Source organism: Apus apus, chromosome 3 (assembly GCF_020740795.1).
Source record: "Apus apus isolate bApuApu2 chromosome 3, bApuApu2.pri.cur, whole genome shotgun sequence".
Taxonomy (NCBI): domain Eukaryota; kingdom Metazoa; phylum Chordata; class Aves; order Apodiformes; family Apodidae; genus Apus; species Apus apus.
In genome coordinates, this window is record NC_067284.1 from 94,710,911 (window position 1) to 94,732,657 (window position 21,747).

General features: G+C 40.2%; 1 protein-coding gene across 1 annotated transcript; it reads left to right on the plus strand.

Moving 5' to 3' along the window:
• The first annotated feature begins 1,060 nt into the window (after positions 1 to 1,060).
• On the plus strand, positions 1,061 to 21,308 carry RAB32 (RAB32, member RAS oncogene family). Its single transcript, XM_051614559.1, has 3 exons — positions 1,061 to 1,489; positions 17,397 to 17,674; positions 19,617 to 21,308. Exons 1-3 carry the CDS (start codon positions 1,261 to 1,263, stop codon positions 19,764 to 19,766), a joined length of 657 nt encoding a protein of 218 aa, XP_051470519.1. The 5' UTR covers positions 1,061 to 1,260; the 3' UTR covers positions 19,767 to 21,308.
• Positions 21,309 to 21,747: the final 439 nt, after the last annotated feature.

Below are 21,747 nucleotides of genomic sequence, written 5' to 3' on the forward strand. Positions count from 1 at the left end.
ACACAACTCTATCCTCTCATTGGAAGGACAGATGCCTGAGTTTGGGGCGTTTCATTTGGAGAGTATTGTTATCCAAGATGTTTCAGGTTTTTTTCCTAACACTTACAATCTCTGCATGTGGTATTGCATGGTCCTAGGGACAAGAAACTTACGTGGGGTCCTAACAATGTGTCTGTTCATTGTCTGATTTATTTTTTAAAACAACCAGAGAACGATAAAATATACTTTACAGGATTAATTTAGGAGCAGAGAGTAACCAAAGTTACTTGTCAGTGCCTAAGGGGAACCCTGCAGGAGGAGGTAGGTGATTTCTTCCTTGTTACCTGAGCCTTTCATGCATGATGGCCTACGCTATGTCACTGCTCTTGCCTCCGCCCTGGGCCTTGTTTGCATAAGGTGAGCTCAGCACCACCTTTTTTTTCTTTTTTTTTTTTTTTTTTTTTTTTTTTTCCTCGCTGTGCAATTCCAGGCCTTGTTGCCGAGTGTGCAAGCGCAGGAAAACAGCCTGGGTGCAAACACCCTGCACTCACAGGGCCCCAAGCTGGCTCCAAGCAGGCAAACCAGCATCCCCGGTATTGGGGAGGTGACTGGGTGCGAGCGTGGCTCTCCGGAGCGCCCTTATTAGCAGGTCCCCTGACAAAACCCTCGTTCTCCCACCAGCTTCTTTGCCATAAGGCGCTTCGCAGAACAGAGGCGAGAAAACTCGAAACTTTACCGAGGGAAAATGCTGCCGCTACCAGCAGCAAAAGCGGGCGGGTGCCAGGGAGCTGAAGCTTCCCTGGGGGGAGCCCCTGTTTGACGCGCAGCCCCCGCCACGGCCGCTCCCCGCGGCACCCCGGGGAGCCCCGAGGGGGCGGGACGGGCTCCGGCCGGGGGAGGCACGGGGGGAGATAGCGGGGAAGGGGCCGAAATACGGAGGAACCCCCGGCCACCCTCTCCCTCCCGCAGCGGGAAGGCGGGCCGGGTCCCTCCCTCTGCCCCTCCCCGCTTCCCTCCCCCGGACTTTTATAAGGCCGCGGAGTTTCCGCGTCCTGTGACTGCAGTCAGGTGGTTGTGGGGTTTCCCTCCGTCTATCCTGCTCCGTCTTCCCTCTCTAGTCTTCCCCGCCCGGCGTGGGCCGGCCCAGCGGGGGGGAGCTGGCTGGGGAAAGTTGCCGGGAAGTTGCCGGCGGAGGGAAGCTGCGAGGCGGGAGAGCCGCGGCCGCAGCAGCCCGGCCTCCGTCCCCGCCGGGCCCCGCCGCGCTCCGCGGGAGGGCCGAGGATGGCCGGCGGGGAGGGAGCGGGCTCCGGAGTCCTGGAGTGCCGGGAGCATCTCTTCAAGGTGCTGGTGATTGGGGAGCTGGGCGTGGGTAAAACCAGCATTATCAAGCGGTACGTTCACCAGCTCTTCTCCCAGCACTACCGGGCCACCATCGGGGTGGACTTCGCGCTCAAAGTCATCAACTGGGACAGCAAGACCCTGGTCCGGCTGCAGCTCTGGGACATAGCAGGTACGGGACGGGGCGGGCGTCTCTGAGGGCAGGGCCCCTGAAGGCAAGCGGCCTGTGGAGCGGCTGTCTGCGGGGTCCCGGGGCCCAGCCTCTGCCGAGGAAGCTGTATTTCGACTGTCAAGTCTGCCTGCTTGTTTTTCTCTTTCCCCTGTTGCCTTCAACCTTTCACGTCCGCCGTTGGTGCTTAAGTAGAGGGAGGTCTTGATGTGGGGGCAAAGTTTGTGACTTGTTAGAGGCTGCGTGCGCTCCTGTTAGCGGGTGTTGTAGGTCTCTTGGTTTGAGCCAGGGTCTTAAGCAGTTCTTTACAAAAAGCTGCTCGGTTCTATTCCGCTTGCTGGCTCCAGGGTTCCCAGAAGGTCCCTGTTCGTGCTGCTCCTCCTGACTCACTTGCTGCCCAGGCACTTGAGGCCTTGGTTATGACTGCTGCTTAAATTCATTCGTGGTTATGGCTGCATAATACCTCTAGAGGAAATATATTTGCGGAGTAGATTTTGTCTAGTAAGCACACTTTACAGGTTTTACAGGTTTAGCTCAAATAGCTGAAAGTGTTCTCAAAGGAAGTATGCTAAAACTCTGCATGTTTGTGGTCACCTATTTAATGTAAAAGTAACCTGTGTCCTTGCAATGTGGAGTAAAGGAACGGGACTTGTGTTATGCTTAGCTCTACATTCAAATAATGAGTTTGTGTATCAAAATATACTTTGAGCACACGGAAGCAGAAAACCCTGTTCGCTTGCTGAAACTGCATCACTGTTTCCTATGTGTAATATAGAAATTGTATTATGTATAATTCAAACCTGTGTCTTAAAGACTCCAGTTTTGGTTAACTTTGCTTATGCTAAGATGTTAAATGCTACAGAATAAACTCTGTTTTGCTATGTTCCTGTAAGAAGTCCATGTCTTCAACGTAGTCATCTCAGGTTCTATGGCCTTTCTACTGTGTTGTGTGCAGCCTGGGCATTAACCCGCAGCTCTAATCATCTCTATACACCACATTCAGAGTATTTCTTTGGATATGAAATTAGACTTTATTTCAAATGCTGGTGTTTAAACTTACATTAATGGAAGATATTAGGATAACGACTGGTTGCTTCAATTTCCATGAACTTTATTGGTTAAGTGTAAGCTCAGAAAAGAGGAAGTGTAACATGTGGCTTCTGTAACCCTGTGACCAGCTGTACGTCAGTCTCCGGTCTTTCTGCTCTAAAGATTATCTTGGAACACTTCAAATATGATTTCTCAAACTAAAAAGCCTGCTTCTTACTGACATATATTGAAACATGCCAAATATATTTCTGCTGCTGGCCGGTAGGGCAAACTAGAATATTTTCTAATTGCTGTGTTGGAGAGCAGCTACAATGTTGGCAAGCTTTCTCTTCTGATGTGTTCCTTTCACAGATCAGTTTTAACTTTGGTTAAATCAATTGGCAGTATCAGTGCAAGCTGGTACAGCACTGGATGTATTTGAGCAAGTCTGGTGTTCCAAAGAATAAAGAGGGGAGAATATCAGGATCCAGGGGTTTGGCAGGCTGCAGCACTTGTGTTTTAACTTCTCAGCCTTTGGTTTCTGAAACTGGGGTAAGATGTGTGCTTTGCCAGAACAATCTGTTTAAGCAGGCTAGGCAGAAATGCAGTTGTTACTCATGACAAAATTTGAACAGATCTTCTTATGTTATGGGAAGTCCTATCAATATGTCAATGCATTCATTTCAAGACCATATTTTTCACTCTTGATTATTGCCCTTAATGTATCTTGGACACTGCTAGGGGAAGACTGAGTTAAGAGCTGCTTGCAAGTTCCTGGAGGCTTCTGCTAGTATTGATGATAGATTGAATAAAATTTTTCCTGTCACTGATATGTTTATATACTATTCATAATAATTCCAGACCTATTGCAAATTATGACTTATTAAACCAAGTAGGGAATATTTTTCCTATTTTACAATGTGATGCAGAGTTTAATATGAAACTCTTGACTAGTTTTTACCTAGCAAAAATCTAAAAGGAAAACACAACTGTTTTGCAATTTGTGCTCCAAACTTATTTCTAGTCTGATATTTAGACTGCTCTGTTTTCAAGAGGGTGGGGGTCCTTCTGCAATTGAAAAACAAGACCATGAAGAAAAGTAATCTTACTCTCAGTGGTATTTGATTTGGCTTTGTTTAGCCAGTGGGAGGGTAACAGTTCAGACTCCTGTATAAATTGACATCTCAGTTAAGTGTTAAATCATTAAAATAAAAGGGATTTTAGTATCCATAAGGGTTGTTCATAGTCTTAAAATTGCTAAAGGCCTCGACCTGGGCTTGTATTCTACAGCTGTCTACATTTATACACAGGAATATTTCTAAATGCCTGAGGATGTTAAAAGGTCTATAAAGAAGTTACTAGAGAACTAGGTTGAAGATGGTTTCTCTACAGTCATAGCGCATATTCCCTAAAGCACCTTATTAAAGCATGTAATGAAGTATCTGAGCATGTGATAGTCATTTCCTTTTAACTCATAAGCCCAACTGTCTTCTGGCTTTCAACAGCTCATGTAGATAATTTTGTCTGCTGGTCTATGCAGACAAACAGCTTTAAATCTCTTGAAGAGATCTAAGTCTTGTGTGATGTTACTTACCATGTGACATCCCTGCAAGTAATATGGGGCTGGCATTCTGAATTGATTTTGATGCATTTAAAAAGGCTTCCAAATTAAAAGTCTAACCCTTAAGTATAGTGAGTTATTTTTCATGATATCAAAGCTTGTACTTAACAGTTCATAATATAAAAAACACCTTTTCTCAAAGAGCTGAGTGCTACAATATATGGTTCTGTACCAAAATCAGTGATAAGAACTAACCATGTAGTTCAGTCATTAGCTAAAGATCATAATACGGATATTTTGCTAGCTCCTGTGTGATTGCTGTCAAAATGATAAATGCTGTGCTGGGTGTTGCAATTCAGCAGGTTCCTGAGTGATTTCAGTTTCTTGTGCTAGCTGAGTTTTTTCTTGATGATTAGATAATTCTGTCAAATAGAGCATGACAGTGTTACACTGCTTATGCTTTTTTTTTTTTACTGGTAAAAAAAAATAGCCTTGTTGTAAGCTACAAAGTCATGCAAATTCCTGCAGATGAATCAAAGGGGAGGGGATGTGAAATAATGAAGGGGGAGGAAGGATACTGTTGTGCCTAGACTTGTGTATTCCAGAAATACTCAACCATTTTAATTTTTAGCCCCAGGTTGCAGCTTCTTGAATAATGGATATGAAGAAGCTTGAGAGTAAGACTGATCAGTCGCTGTCAAATTATCTTGGTTGCAGCATGGAGTATTCTGAAAGAAGCTGGAGAGGTTACATGCATGTTCATACAGGAGCAAAATCTATACACCTCAGCTGCCCTTAGGCATTACTCATTTTTTATCTTGGCATGGGACATTATGATAAATACCTCTTCCTCGATACATTCTGAAAATGTTGGAACCCCCTTGATCAAAGGACATAAATGGTGAAATAAATAGGAGATAAGAATGCTTGTGGTAAAGAGATACAAAACAAAGGAATCTTAATGATAGGGAAGTGCTTTTAAAGTCTGTTTCAGTACACTGGCGATACCTACGTGGCAAGCACACTGTTTGAGTACACTGCACAGACCACAGTGTAGTGTAGGAGGAGAATATAGCATATTGATGAAACTCAGTGAAAAAAATATAATTGAAAGAACACTTTTAAGGATTTTCTGTACCACAAAAACTTTTGATCTGATAAGACCAGCAAGCGAGTAATGTTAGCTGCTGCTTTATGATCACATTGACTGTCAATCAGATAAGCCTGTATGAACTGGAGGGCAGGAGCGGTAAAAGTCAAAGATGACCACTTGAGTTTGGGTTGTCCTGAAGGATATCACTACTCACAACTTAGATACAAATGTGTTTTTAAAACTTTTAGTCATTCTGCATTACTTTGGTGTAATAGCAAGCTTTTTCCAGGACTTCATTAGAAATGGATGCAGAACTTAAGAGTTCAGAGCTTTTTTAGAAGTCATCAGGTTTTTTCCTAGTTTATATTGTGATAGAGTCCAGCAGCCCAGAAGTTGCTGCCTTCATATGGAGATGCTAGCAGTATCATTGTGCTACTAGTTAAGGCAGATCAGAAAGCTTCCAGTCTAGGTTGGAGAATCTTTTAGGTGATTAAATCTCTAGACTGAAGAAAAAGATCTGGAAGACCTGTGACTGATTTCTGAATGCTTCCCACTCACACATGTTTATCTATAAATCTGATGTGAGAATTACTCTAAGGATGATGTTGGCTGGAAACATGCAAGACTAGCAGATGAGGTTTGAGAAGGGGAAAGTCAATGGCCTGCTCATTTTGAAAGGTTCTGAGCACTGTATTAGAAGCAGTAGAGGCAAGGAACAGAACTGAAGGTGTATCTTGTGTTTCCTTCTAGAAACCACCCTCTGTGGGAAATCTTGTGTGGGTGTCTTTTCTTGTGACTCTTCTAAACCAGCTGAATTAGAGTTATGAACTTCCTTGGAGCTCTATGGCTGAGAATCCAAATAAGTGCTGAACATGTTAAACTTGTTTCTTTTGATGTGTCTCCAGCCTTCAGACATCTCTGAATATAGGCTCTGGATGTCAACATGTTTTCCTTTTTGGAATTCTTATGTTTAAGTATTTTTTTTAATTAAATGCTATGAAACAAGGTATGTTTACTGGTCTTGCTGATGAAGTAAGTTCCTTGTCTTACCAGTGACATACTGAATCATTCATATTGGTGAAGGTTCTTGTGCTTACATAGCAAATTGAAGTACTGTATATATTGTCTTGAACTAAACTTCTTAAAGCCTATGTGCTGTTGGAATTCCATAAGCATATGGGAAATGTTACTCTCTTGAAACTAGTGTTGTAAGGCAGTTTAGTATGGTAATTTTGATTATGCAACACAGGACTGTATAGTTAATTTTCAGTTAAATTGTGAAATTGAGACAGATACTCCAAGTGTCTTGGAAATAAGCTTAGAGTTTATTTGTAGGCTTTTCTAGGTGTCCTAAAAGAAATAAGGTTAAAGTTATGATCTTAGAAGACCACCTTGTCTAGTACAAGTTTAAAAGAAAGTCCGCTGTAATGATCTTGCAAGTACTCTTAATTTCTGTCAACAATGGAAATAAACTTAGTGCTTCAGCTTCTAATCACTATGGAATAGATGGAGCTTCAGCCTTATTTGCAAATAAATAAGGTTCATGTCATATTTAGGAGTCGCTCAGAAGCTCTGTGCTTTCTACAAGCTCACAATAAAAATGCTTCCCTAGCACTCTGATGTAGAGAAAAAAGGATGGATGGCAGGGTGGATATGCATGAAATGGGCAGGGGTAAGCTACCTTAAAGGGAAGCAATATCTAAGTTCTTATGTGCAGTGCAGCAAACAGGAGGAAAAATAGTATATGTCATAGAATGGTTTGGGTTGGAAGGGACCTTAAAGATCATCTAGTTCCAACCCACTGCCAGGGCAGGGACACCTCCCACTAGACCAGGTTGCTCCAAGCCCCATCCAACCTGGCCCTGAACACTTCCAGAGAGGGGGCAGCCACAGCTTCCCTGGGCAACCTGTGCCAGTGTCTCATCACATTCACAATAAATAATTTCTTCCCAATGTGTAGCCTAAATCCACCCTCTTTCAGTTCAAAGCCATTACCCCTGGTTCTATTGCTACATGACCTTGTAAAAAGGCCCTCCCTGGCTTTTCTGTAAGCCCCCTTCAGGTACTGGAAGGCTGCTATAAGGTCTCCCTGGAGCCTTCTGTTCTCCAGGCTGAACAGCCCCAACTCTCTTCAGCCTGTCTTCATAGGAGAGATGCTCCAGCCCTCTGGTCATCTTTGTGGCCTTCCCCTGAACTTGCTCCAGCAGCTCCTTGTCCATATATCACACAAAATATGTAATTTTTAGGTCAGAGTATAAAACAAACTAGGGATCTTTACAGAAATCATTAAGTTACATTGATCATAACCAATACTTGCTTAAAAGAAAGCTTAAATTCTTGCTCTTTGTGTAATACCGACACAAATAGTCAGAAATTTGGCTGGTTTGACAAGTTGAGTGCATTATCCATCAGAGACACTGGTGCAGACATTATTCAATCTATGCTCTTATCTTAATGCATGGAGTTTACATGAATGTAAATTGACCTTTGCCAACTTTCCTTGTGTCTGTGATGCAGCTTCAAAGTCTTGGTGTCTTCACTTTGTCTCTGCTTTGCCTCTTACCAGTTTGGTTTTCTTTATGTGCACACTAGGACACTCTGTCACTGAAGTACACGTACACAAGTACAATTTGAGTTGGTAACATGCTGTCTGAGTTGTTCTCAACTAATTACCTGTCTTATGAAATGCAGGAAAGAAAATAATCTGCCTGGTTCCAAAAAAGGCTCCAGCAGGCTGTATAAAATAGGATTCTTCCCTTAGCGAGCAAGGATACTAGGATTGTCTCATAGCTGTTGGAAATGTCTTCCTTGAACTCCAGTGGTAACCATTGCCTTGCTTTTGCAGCCTTGTAAACTGTTCCCTCCAAATGCTCACTTCAGAAGTTCTGAAGTGTGGTGTGCCTTATCAGAAGGAAGTGATAAGACAGTAAAGGAATAATTTTTTTGTTTTCTTACAGAATCATAGGAGTAACTCTTGTGAAATTACTGCTGGTCATGCTAGCTCTAAAATTGGCAATAAGCAGTGACTACAAACTACAACATGCTTCTCAAACTACCTGTGATAGAATGTTAGACATTCCAAGTTCTCTGCCTATGGAGATACAGAACAAAGGTAGATGGGGTGTTAAGATTATGCTTTGGAAGATGATGGGAATGTAGGGGTTTATGGAGCTTCTTTAGAAATAAGTATCAACTCTGTAGACAGAGTGTAGAAAAACTTTCAGTAGTAGTGTCTTCTAGATTAGCATCAACCGAAAACCAGTATTTCTTACTGTGGATTTTAGCAGCTTTTCAAATAACAGACAAAAAAGCAGCCTCTTAGTGGACAGCTTATGGGAACTTGTTCTTCACATGCTCCCAGGCTAGAGTGCTGCGTAGACTGAAGTGGCAGCTATTTGGTACAGAATTCCAATCACACGCAATGTGCCATGACACATTGACCATTTTAGAGATTAACATTTTTTCAGTCTCGTGATAAAGTTGTTCTTGGGACAGCTGTTCTCCTATGTGCTGTGAAATGCTGTAGTGCAATGCAAGCATCACTGTGCAGCTTTGGCTGTGTGGCAGTGCACCAAAGGAGATGGATTAGAGGGTGTTGGACATGAAATAGATTAACTCTGGCAGATTACTTGTTTTGGTAAGTCTAGATAAAGCAAGATAGGAAGTACCAATTCATGCTGTTGCTGGCACTAATTGGACTGTGTCATCTTTTTCTGAATACTAATGCAAGGAGAGTTTTTCTATACATACTGCATTTGACAGCTAATTAGAAATCATTCAGCTTGGCTGAACTCTGGGGATGGAAATCTAGTGCTTAGGGACTTCCTCTTGTATCTTTGCTAAACAGAAAATTGACAAGCAAAACAGGTGAAAATTTCTATGACGTGACAGCCATACTTTTATGTAGAATACATTTGATACATTTGAACAAAGCAAGTTTAACCGTAAGTGCCTCTAAGCTTAAGATAGTAAGCAGCTAAAGTCAGTTTGAACAATCATAAATCAGTAGATTGGCCCAAGGCTATGGACAGCAAGTAGAAGTTTATCGGTCTTTTTGTAAAATTTGTTGTGAGAGCTGTGCAATTGTTTGAGGAAGGCTTTATATCTTTGAGAAAGAGAATGGTGTCCTTTTTCCATCCATTAGGATGATAGATGTGGTCAGCATTCCTGATGGAAATTGGGTGTCTGACTTCTGATCACTTGCACCTCAATACTCTGGCTGTTTCACGGGTAGTAATCAGGACTTTGCTGCTTTATTCTAAAGTATGGCAATAGCAAACAGTGAATGGAAAGACTAGTTAGTAATTTTGAAAATTCAGGTAGCTAACAAATTATTAGCTTAGAAACTGGCTGTCTTGCAGTGAAACTTTACAGCGAATTGCTTCCTGCCGTTTCAGAATAAACTAGTGACTTCTAAGAAAATTTGAAAACACTTTTTTATGATCTAAACTATCAAAATATTGCTGCACCTGAGCTGATACTCTTCAGTGACTTTTCAGTGACTGCAGAGTCTCTCATACATACTGTAAACTTAGTACATTGTGGATATCGAGTCTCTGACACTCTCATTCAACAGAACTACTTCAGTTGCACCCTGCAACTATCTCATGTAGATATAGCCAGAGGACCAAAAGTTACCTCTTATAGTAAAGTGGGAGTCAGTTGAACAGGGATTAACTGGTTTATTACCACTTCCCTGAAGACCATTCTTCTGAAAGGTTTGAGACAGTTACTGTTGGGAAGAGGGCCAGTCAGTGGTCAGTTAATTTTCCCATACCATCCTGGGTAAGAAAGGACACTAGCAATTCACTTAAAACTGTCTGAGAATGCTTTTTCTGTCAGAAACTGTACCATCTGCAGTCAGTGAAACTGTTTCTAGTACTGTTTAATAAAGGGAGATACAGTGTTCATGTAGTTCTTGTAGTTCAATCTCTTGGTGTTTGTCACCAGAACCACAAATACCAAGTATTACTTCCACAATAGTAGAACGTAAAAGTCAGGCTAGGCGTGCCTGTTTTAGCTCTTAAAGGTTTCTAGTATCTGCTAGCTGCTAGGTTTTAAAACCTCCATGGTTTTAAACACGTGGCAACTTGTGCTAATAGCTTAAATGGGTAAGAGTGAGGAGTGGAGAGCAGTCTCGTACTGACCATCTCAGTGTCTAATTTAATGCTACAGTTGCTACTCATGAAAAAGCAGGTAGACACACTTGAGCATGTTCTGTAATATTAATAGTGGTTTGGTTAACCTACTTCTTACTGAGTAACAGATTCAGTCTAATTGGGTAAGACAGTTCTGGGACAAGCTGTGCTGGTTTGGGGAAAAGGGGGAATGCTGTCAGCTGTGGTAGCTTGCCAGCAAGGTATTGATATATCTGACTGAAAAGGAGCCTCAGTCAGCTCACACCTGACCCTGATAGTGCTAAAGTGCATTAGCCATCTGGAGAACTTTGGGAGATGGATCCTCAGGGCACTTCTGGGTGTTTGCTGTATTGTGCCAAACATCCAGCTGTAAGGCCAACAGGCACCCAAAGTGTAGTTTATTCTTGCTTGTGACTCCCAAAGGAGTGAGTTTTGAAAGAGACAGTGGTTCTAACTCAGTGACGTGGTTAGGCTGCATGCCCACCCATTTGGATGGTGCTTTACCTAACAGCTACCACACTGAATAAACTTTATAAACTTTAAACAAACTTTACTGAGATCTGGAATTGTAAATAAGGAGCCAGTTGTAAACAAATGCCACTCATGTATTCCATGATGTTAATATGTGAAAGCCTGACCCTAGAAATGCAGGAAGCTGGAGAAAAGCTTTTGTGAAGCAGCACAACTAGAGCAGGGAGGAGAGTGCTCATTAGGTTAGACTTTCCCTTGGCAAAAGGAAGACTGGAAAAAGGGGGTTTCACTCTTGAATTGTAGTGGTTTTTTTTTTCCTGTGTAGGTTGAATAAAAGCACACATTCTGGAATTTGTCTGAAACAACTAACTTAAAGTTTGGCACTAAAGCCTAAATATTGGCACTGTGCTTGCACAGTGTGGCCAGTAAGGTCAGAGTAGTTGATAGCAAGGACCTTAGAGCCATGGTGCTGGCAGCTAAATTAGTTAGTCTGGCTGTCACTAATGACCCTACTTGAATTTTTGTGTGACTGCCTATTAGTGATCATGGTAAATAAGTGATCTGAGAACTCCTCGCACAATGGAAGGAAAATTTTCAAGTATTCCCAGACTAAAACTGATCTATTACAACTGTTCACTATAGCTTATAAGCCATAGTGACACCCAAGTGCACTGCAGCGTATAGTACCTGATGACAGATAATCAGGATAACTGAAAAACACTAGCAGGATGCATTTTGAACTCACGTGATTTGATTGACCAGATCTATTGATAATTTTCTTCACTACTGCAGTATTGCTGGATAGTTGTTTCAGTTTGAGTTTACAGATTAAACTTTTCCTATGTGATTACACTGCCTTTTAAACTAACTGAACTCCGAGTTTCAGCATTCTGAAGGACAGTGTTGGCAAGAGCTGCTTCATGTTGTTCATAAACTGAAGACTTTTTGCTCTTTATCAGACTTCTGACAACTCTGTATTATTGGGTGCAAGAAAAAATGGCAAAACTTCATTGCATTATCTCCCAGTTCCAGGAAACAACTTGGGAATAAAACTCTTCAGCTAGTTGTGTGTTGCCTTTTGGGTGACTGAAGTCTAGATTATATAACTATAATTTAAGATTATTTGATGTGGAACTGCCACACTTATGAGATGTTGGGCTTTGGCCACCTATTAAGTTGATTAATCTGTCAAAGATGGCTTGAACTAGCATTACTTCAATGAAATAAACTATTTGTTCCATCATTCTTCCAGTTGTCAGGCATTTATAACTCTTGGTAATCTTATTAATGGCACAATTTTTGGAGGATGCCAGAATACTTAATCTCATCTTTGAAGAACTTTGTCCAGCTGTCCATTAGTCCTGCTGATGAGATGTTAAGGGCTTGAATGAAACTAACATAACTGGTTTCTGAGTTGTGTTGCTTCAGATAAGACTAAGCTTAGATTTTTACAAGATTGGAGAACTTGTGCTATATAGTTGGTAGTGACAGAGTTAAACCAAAATTGACCTTTGTGGCAGAAATTGTACAGCTGGGGTAACTGCTTCTAGATAGGGGATTTTACTCTCCTTGAGTAGGTTCTTATTAAGTCATATAAACTACGTATTAAGACTTAAGTATATTAAATAGCCTGGGGAAAGGAATGCTGACAAACTCAGTGTCATGTGTATTCAACAGCCATTTGTTTATTTAACTTGCTTTTTCTCACCTTAATTCCCATCATGTAGGAGCAGTTAAGAGCAGAAATAATGGCAGCAGTGTAGAGTATCTCCTGCTAACTAAAAGCAAGAACTGCCACAATAAGTCACACTGCTGTGATAAACAGGACTGTTTTGTTTATTTCTTACACTGGGGAAGATTGCTGTAAAAATTCTCCATAATGTGCTTCAAGGCGCAAGGTTGGCACTGTCTGAATCTCACAATGATAGCTTAATCCTTTCCAGTGAAGTAAAGGACAAAGATACGGATTCTAATGTCAGACCTGCCTATAATTTTTGGTGTAGTTTTTAGCTTACAGTTTGTCCCTGTTACACTGTAAACTGGAAAGCAAAAAATAGCTCCCAAGGTCCAGTACAGTTCTAAACTAAACTTAATCCCTCTGCTGCTGCTATAGGGAACTGTATTAGTTCCTGATGCATGACATGATGCAAGTATTTCACTTAATGTCGTTGTAATTCCTGGAAAATATGTGCTGAGTCATTTAGATGTTAAAACTTTGTGGTTAGAAAACTGCATTGCATGCAGCTGCTTCCATACCCCCAAACAAAACCTCTGATCCCCAAGACTGTCCTGTAGCTTAGCTCTCATCTACACCTGAATTCCTAAAACGAAGAGAAGGTGTACCTTTGTGGTACCATCAGGTTTACATTGAGGCACTAGACCTACCAGAATGATTAATCCTATGTTGTCCTTTCCAAACTGCTATAGTGAGCAAGTAGTTGTCTTTGTCTTCTTTCATGGTTATCCACATGTGGAGATTTTAAGTCCAGTTTTATCACTTTAAGCTTTTTTCCCCTCTAGGGTTAAGATCTACTTTCTGTAGTGTTCAACACTGTTCTCACACATGGCGAAATGCCTACAGCAGAAATTCTGCTGGGCACAAAAAAGGAATGACATATCCCTGGCTGAACTGACCATGGCAAAAATTCTGACATCTAGTTTTAATAACATAAACAGAGAATAATGTTCAGAATCAAGACTTTGGAGGAGCGGTGTGTTCTACAGTTTTCTTTTTTATAAGTGTTTTTGCAAGCAGAAAAGCACTTGCAAAAAACTTTGCCAGAAAGTCCTGTTAAATTTTCAAAAGGCTGTCTAGAGTGCACTGCATCCCCTGCAAGAAGTTCAGCATGTTCATTGTCAGTAATAGCAGGGCTGTAAAGAAAGTCTACTTGGTTTACTCTGAATTATTTTCTTACTTCCTGTCATATACTTTTTATCACAACAAAATTCTTACCTCTTGAGCAGGCCATGTGTTATTGCCCCTGTCTTCTTTCTGTGAAATACAAATATATCCATCCTCGATAGGCCTTCAAGCAGGACAAAAGAACAGTCATAATAAGCTAGCATGCAGGTCAGGTTTATTGTTAATGGATGTGAATTCCAGAGGTGAAAGCAGATCTGTATAATAAATTGTTTTGGAGGCTGGGCTACTTTAGAAAAGGACAGCACTCATACTGGAGTGTATTTGACCTATTAAAAGGTATTAATCTCTAACACTACAGTGGTGTTAAGTTGGTGTGTTTTTATAGGAATAAGGGGTATTAAATCCTCCTCATGTGAAGCTTAAATGTAAGAAAACAAAAGCATTTATACTGGTACACACATCAGCTGTCTGATTTCACACAAACTTATATTACAGGAGAATATCTATTAATGTTTTTCCAAATCTAAAACTTGCACTATAGGAGCAAAAAATTTTTTAACCTTGGTTTCTGTATTATTCCTGAGCTCCTGAATCTGCCAGTTAGCAGAACCCCACTTGCAGTGGCCTCTCTTGGTCATAGCCCATTGAGGACGTTCAGTGAGTCTGCTGTTCTGCTACAAAACTCTTGTTGCCTTTCTGGTGTAGTGTATCTGGCAAGAGGCTGCAGAATGTTAAAGCCTCATGTAGGCTCGGGGACGCTGGCAGGACAAGTTGCCAATGTCAAGGAACCACCTGCCAGGCAGTCTTGGTTACCAATCAGTGCAACTCTACAGCTCATTGTATATACAGGCATTGGGCCATGTAGGTGAGGAAGACTGACTATGGTAAAATAATGGCAATTCTCTTGGAAATAGAATTGACGGATGTATCTGAGTAATTATCAGATTTATGGTCAAGTCTAGGCCCCCAGTTACTTCTTTATGAAAACCCCTTTGGTGGTGTTCATGAGTCTTCAAGTTTGATTATGATACATACTTTGTTACTCTGGGTTTTTTGGAAGCTGTGTGCAATGCTGTACTAGCTCGATCTCTTGTACGCCTTAAATACAGTGTTGTGCAGGATTCAGCAAGAGTTATTGCCATAGGAGGCTACTATGGCATTCTTGCCAACTGTTCTTTAAAGCTTTTTTGAACAGGAGAGCAATAGACAGGAATGAATTCAGTCAGTGGTAATGTCCTTCAGTGTGTTAACTGAGCGGTCATGTTTACCTAGAGCATGCACAGGTATCTGAAAAATGGTAACTGCCTGATAACATTTCCTGCAATTCAATAGTAATTTAATTTTAATATGTAGTGATTATGCTGTCTCTACTGGTAACAGTCTAGCAATCCTTTCTACAACCAATCAATACAATTTAATTTTGTTGTGTAAACTCCCATCAAGTTTTTGGAAAAAAACTTACAGCCTTAATTAAAAAGACTGAAATATCCATAGATGTCTTAACAACTAAATAGGGAGGACTTACAGGACTGTTCCCCTTGTTGCTTCAGATTAACATGCAGTCTGCTGTAAGTAACAGGAAGTAGTGTCTATTTTGGGGCCAAACTGAAGAAATGTTTCTGTAGAAGACTGAGGTACGTAAAGAGCACTGTAGGCCTTGAGATTACACTGTCTTATGGGCTTGTCCTGTGGTGTGAAGAGACTGACTGTCTGAATTGAACACAAGACTTGATGCTTTAGCACAGTTAGAAGCATTCCCGTGTAACACGAGTCAGGGGTGAGACTGATGGCTAAACAAATGGGGAAGCTGAGAAGGAGTTCCTCATAGCTTATGGGATTTTGCGTGCAGTGACTGGCTTAATAAAACTTTGATTCTGTGCAGCTCCACTTAAAAAAATATATAAATTAAAAAAAAACAAACCCACAATCTACAGATGAAACTTCTTTAGATGTGACACAAACTGCAGAAGTAGTAAAAGCCTTCTGGCTAAACTCCTTCCTAATGGTATTTGTTTCATGGAAACAGTGGGCATGTGGCACAGCCATTGGCAGTAAGGCTATGCCAGAAACACCCTTTAGATATGGGAAGGTTTAGGGATGCGACTTACCTGTATGACAAGTTCTGTGTACACTGTTTAGGAGACTCGTATCAGCAATCTCTCTATCAGCAATATGTCTCTTCCAGGGACATAGCCACCAAGATGCAGGCTTGGTGTTTGGCTTGTTGGCCTTAGAATCCATGACACAAATAGTGCTTCAAAGCCTGAGCTTTAAATGTGGAGGGAAGAGCTTTCATCTTGCATGCACCTTCTTAGTTAGTAGTGAAGAAATGAATGTATAGTTTCCACTCCTCAGAATATGCTGACTAGTGATGCTATTTTATGCATCATCATACTTTAAAGTTGAATAGCCAGAAGAAAGCTTTATAGAGCTTTATAGTTCTTTGGAACTTCCCTGTAACTGCTGCAGCTTTCAGGCAGTTCTAACAGCTGCTTAGTCAACCTTTTCTGAAAATGTCTATTGGGAATGACCTAATCCGTACGCTGTAGTACTGACATTAAAATGAGACAATTGAACTAGAAAAGCATGCTGTTTAACAGGTTTCCTTGACAAGTTTCTCCACCTAATGAATTTTGGGCTTTTTCAGAGAAGATAAATACCCAGTTCTTCTTTTAACTGTTTGTCCCTGCTAATCACAGGCTGACTTGAATGTTTATAAACTGAGGACATCTATGTTTCTAATTATAATTCTTACTTTATTCCAAGACAGCATATACATTAAATTCTAATAGCTGAAGGGATGATGCACTGTAAAACTCAATTATAAAGGGCAGGGACTGCTCTTCCCAGTGAAGACTTCTAAACAAAAAACAAAGCTATTTTAGCTGTCCTAATTTCATGCTAGCAATTGACACTGCTATGCCCAGTGAAGTACAAACACAGCATGCTGGTCTGACCTTTCAAACAGAAGAGTAACTGAACTGGACTCTGATTCTGCATTTCAAGTGCACTAACTGCAATAGTTATACTTAAGAAAAAGGTTTTTTAGTTTTAGTTTAGTTTTAGTTTTAGTTTACTTGTTGGCCATTGGTTTTCTCTTAGGTTTTTATTGTGAATTTTAACTATTCTGATAATCTTGTTTAAAATCCTGGGATTTCTGTATAATTCCCATGGTTGGAAATTATTCCAGAGAAGGTTTTAGATTTAAGATTAAATCAAAGATAACAGCTCAAACTTTAAAACTAGCTCACTTTGAGCTTGTTTCTAAGGAAAAATCTTCAATACAGGTGATTTCTTCAGAAGATGACTGGAAGGCTGTTAGCCTTGGAGCTTGTAGAAAACCATGTTGATCACCCTTCAGCAAAAGCCTCTGGGTTTGCTTGAGTCTTTAAGTGAAGTAATTAGATTTATATCTAAATGTTGCAGAAGCTTTTGTTGATGAAAAAATGTTTTTTGTTTAGCTATGCTGGTAGATTTTTTTAGGCATTACTTCTCAACACTATTCAACAAATAAGTTACAAAAAATTAAAAGTAGTAGTTGGGATTGCAAACTGCTTTTAGCATTTGACTTGGCATGTATAATATACATAAAGGCCATTACAATGAGTTTACCTAGAAGAAGCAATGCTGTATGAATGAGGTGACTAGACCTGGATGCCAAACTTGTATGTACTAACCTAGAACAGAACTCCATTTACATTGACTGCAACTCATGCTTAAATATAAATATCCTCTGTTACTGTGCTCTCTTTCAGGCCAGGAGCGCTTTGGAAATATGACCAGAGTATATTACAAAGAGGCAGTTGGTGCTTTTGTGGTCTTTGATGTCACAAGAGGCTCCACTTTTGAGGCTGTTTCAAAATGGAAGCATGATTTGGACAGTAAAGTACTACTTCCCAATGGCAGCCCCATCCCTGCTGTTCTTCTTGCAAACAAGTGTGACCAGAAGAAAGATGGCAACCAGAATCCTTCTCAAATGGACCAGTTCTGCAGAGAAGGTGGCTTTGTTGGATGGTTTGAAACATCTGCCAAGGTGAGCATAAAGAAAAAACATGTTTTAACTCCAGGTGTTGCAAATGGATTAATATAGTAATGTGGGGAATAAAATTATCAAGTATAGGAAGTGACAGTCAAGTCTCCAGTGTTCAGCAAAAGCTGGAAGTGGTGTGCAAGCTAACTGACTCCTGAGGAAGACTTGCAGCATATTTGGTTTAGATTAGAACTGCATCTTAAATTCAGAGAACCTTAAGTAACTGGAAACTTTGATTAATTGAATTCTGTAAGTTTTTGCATATTGCATGCATTAGGATCAGAGTCATTCAATTACTAATCTGGCTGATAGCTTACCATATAAAGGGGTTAAACCTCAGGGTCCCTCTTTTCCTTTGGCTTGCCTGTTGCCTTTAACTGCTGATGAACTGGCACAAAACTATGTTTAGACAACTCTTTAAAAGAAAAAATATAAAAGGAACGTAAGAAATAAAGTAACAAGCCTTTTTGTGATCACTTCAAAATAAGGAAGAAGGATGCACAGTGATAGAAACAAATATTTTCAAAAAAACACCTGTTACTAAAAACTCACGTTCTATGGCTCTTCATAGTAAAAAAGAATGCAAAGAAACTGCTTTGGTTTGTGTCTTCCTTGAAGCTTCACCTGTCCATAGTGCTGTTAGGTATAAACTTCAACATAGGTTAAAAATAAATGCAAGTAACATTGGAACAAAACCTAACATGGATGTCTAGTGACAGATTTCATTTTAGGTGGCATTTATGACAACAATGCAAAACAAGGTTCTTGATGCAGAGGAAAGTCCAGACAAGATTAGTCCTATGTCAGTTATGAATCAACTTGTTTAAGACTCTGACGAGGTGTAGTTAAAATAGCTTAGCAAAAATACAGGACAGCTTTCTTGTTTTCTAAGCATACTAAATCAGTTTATGGTCTTAAATCCTGCCCACTTAAATGTCCTGATATTCTGTTGGAACTGATGCTTCAGTCTAGTCATCAGTAATGCAGGTCCCACTCCCCATGGAACAGGGAGAACGTTAAAGGCAAAAGAACTGAAGAGAGTATAAACATTCATTGAAATACCTTATGGACATTCTTACACTAAAATGAGAATTCCCCCTCTACCCTGGGCAAGAAAGTGTCTTATCTAGAAACTGCCAAAACCAGTTTGTGGTTGACAACCACCAACTTGTGAAGTGCAGTAGTGATGAATCAAAAGTTGCCATGATCTTACCTTGCTTATGTAGAACTTAGATCTGCAAATACAGATAGAAGAGTGTACTGGGAGTGGTATTTTCTTTGGAAACAAAATGAACAATTCCAAACATGGCAGCTCTGTGGTGAGCTAACAGGTGGTCCAGCCAGGTCAATCTGTGGCCAAAGGCCACTGGCACTGGCCAGTTTGGCCCCTCAGTAACAAACATACCAAGAAATTTATTTCATCAGAGTGTCTGGCATATGTACTTTCTAAAGACTGTATGTGAAAGCACTTTTCAAAGCATGAACAAGAAAATGTGGAATGACTAGATGAGGCACCCCGATTTGGCTGGGCTTTTGAGACTGACAGAAAAGGTCCTTTTACATAAATAAGTGCATCCAAACTGCAGCAGAAGCAGAAAAAAAACCCAAAAGGTAGAATTCTCCTATAAAAAGTCTAATTGCTTATCTTTCCAGATGTAGAAATGCACTTTGGAATTTGTGAGTCTTCCAAATGCAAGTTACACTTAGCCCAACTCCATGCTAGATTAGAATTTAAGTATCCTATTTGTGTTATGGGTACATAACTTTCTCTCAAACCTTTCTGTTAACCTTTTTGAAAATAAGTGTATAAGCAATAACCTGATACATCTAAGCTGTTTGTGTTATGCTGATGAGACTGTAGAAGAGCTTTTTTTATTTGGCCAGCTTCTAGGAATGTGTGACTATTTAAAAAAATAACTGACTTCTTTGCTTTCAACATTTTTAGGACAACATCAATATAGATGAAGCTGCTCGATTCTTGGTGGAAAACATCCTTGCCAACTACAAAGCCTTTCCTAATGAAGAAAATGATGTGGGGAAACCAAAACTGGACCTAGACCCATTGAAAGCAGAGAGTAAATCACAGTGCTGCTAATGCTACCATTGTTCAGTAAACGCGATTGGATGAGCAGCAAGACTGTTCCTTAAACTGCTGCTATGGTGCTGTGTTGTGACAATCCATATGGGGTGTCTGGTATTATCCGAATAGGCAATTCTCATGGGTGTTTACATATTCTCATTTAATATGAAACTGAGTATCTTGTGACTTACCACTCCACTTGCTTAAGTGGCTGCATCTATGTCTGATTAGTGTCTTCTAACTTGAGAGCATAAGGTAGTGCTTACACTCCTAAAAAGGAACAAAGACAACATTCAGTGTCTAGTTTGCTTCTAGAACAAATTCTACATTCCAAATAGGACTCACTCATCATGGTTTTAGCTGAATAGACACTTTCACCTTTAAAGTAATCTTTTCCTGTGTCACCTGTAATATCCCACTTTAGCCTTTTCACATACACACTTGTCCCTATTTATTATCCCCCACCATGAGGATCTGTCTCATTGCTGGTTCTGGATTGAGACATCCCAGAAATCTTGAAGAGGCAATGACAGATGGAAGGTATCTGTCTTGGTGTGTTCACTAGGAGTGAGTGAAGTAGATGGCTTTTGCCACTGAGTAAAAACAAGACTGATAAACAATGTACTTAACAGGGGAAAGGTGTGGTTATAAAGATACTAACAAAAATGCATCTCCAGCCATTTAAGGTAGAATATTTTCAGCTAATACTTTATGTATGAAGCACATTAATTAATGCAGTTGTACTGATGGCACATAGTTATGGTAACCTCACCCATAAGCACATTGAGAAATAAACATTCAGTAACTTTTTCATACACTAACACTGAAAAAAAAATATTTTGCTGTCCTGTGATAATGAACTTGCTTCTTTATTCCTTCTGTCTTAAGATGGTTCTAAATAACATGAGGGATGAGAGATGTCTTTAAGGAAATAGCTTAACTGGTTCTTGCTAGCCTATTAAAAAAAAAAAACACAAACAAAAAACAAACAAACAAAAAAACAACCAACAGAAACCAACAAGCTCTATTTTGCTCAATTTTAGAACAGTGCTGCACTCTTCTGACTGCTCAGAGCTGATGAACTGGCTTACTGTTTGTAACTATATGCTGAGATGCTTATGTGTCCCTGTTATAAGTCATATTTTTGGCACAAAATGAAGATCAAAAGGATTAGAGAGATTCCAGAGCTCCTGAATATATTCTGGAACTCTGGCTCTACTTGGCTGAAAGTCTTTGAAGCTCCTCTTTATTTTAAGGATTTCTTCTGCCCTGGTACCTCAATGCTACTGACTTCTGAAGTCTTCTCTTGCTTGTTTGTTGAAACATCAGCATGAAGTATGTGCCAGATTGGGTATACTTTAATCTGTATTGAGAATTTCTAGGCTGTCTTTTTTCTAAAGAGTAATGTACTTTTTAAGAGACAAATAAATATATTTGGGCATCTTATGTATGTTGGTGTATGCTTTTGAGAACATGAATCTTCATATCATGTCTCCTGTAAGCAAATGTCTTCATTGATGTTTGAGAACAACTTGATCTTCTAGTAGCTGTTATGTTAAAGGCTTACTTTGAATTACCATAGTAAGGCTTGGCATAAGCTAAAATAGGTTTAATTAGTTCAGAATTATAAAATAATTCAAATGAAAGGATTCTTAGGAAGTTTTCTAAGCCAACATCCTTCTGCAGTCAAGGTCATACCTAAGTGCTTAGGCTTTCATGTGGTTTGGTTTTAAACCTTCAGCAATGGAGACTGTATGGCCCTGGGAAAGCTGTTTAAATGCCTCACTGTCCCTTGAGAGTTTACCTAGTGTGAACCTTTCTAACTTCAATTTATGTCCATGGTCTGTCATCCTCCTACCATGTGCCACTATAAAAAATGTCAGTCAGGCTTGTGCAGATCTATTAGACACTTAAGCTTGATAGCTTAAGTTTTTTTCTGAAATCCCATAGCACTTCAGAAAGGAAGCTGCACTGCAACCATGTTCCTTGCTTGATG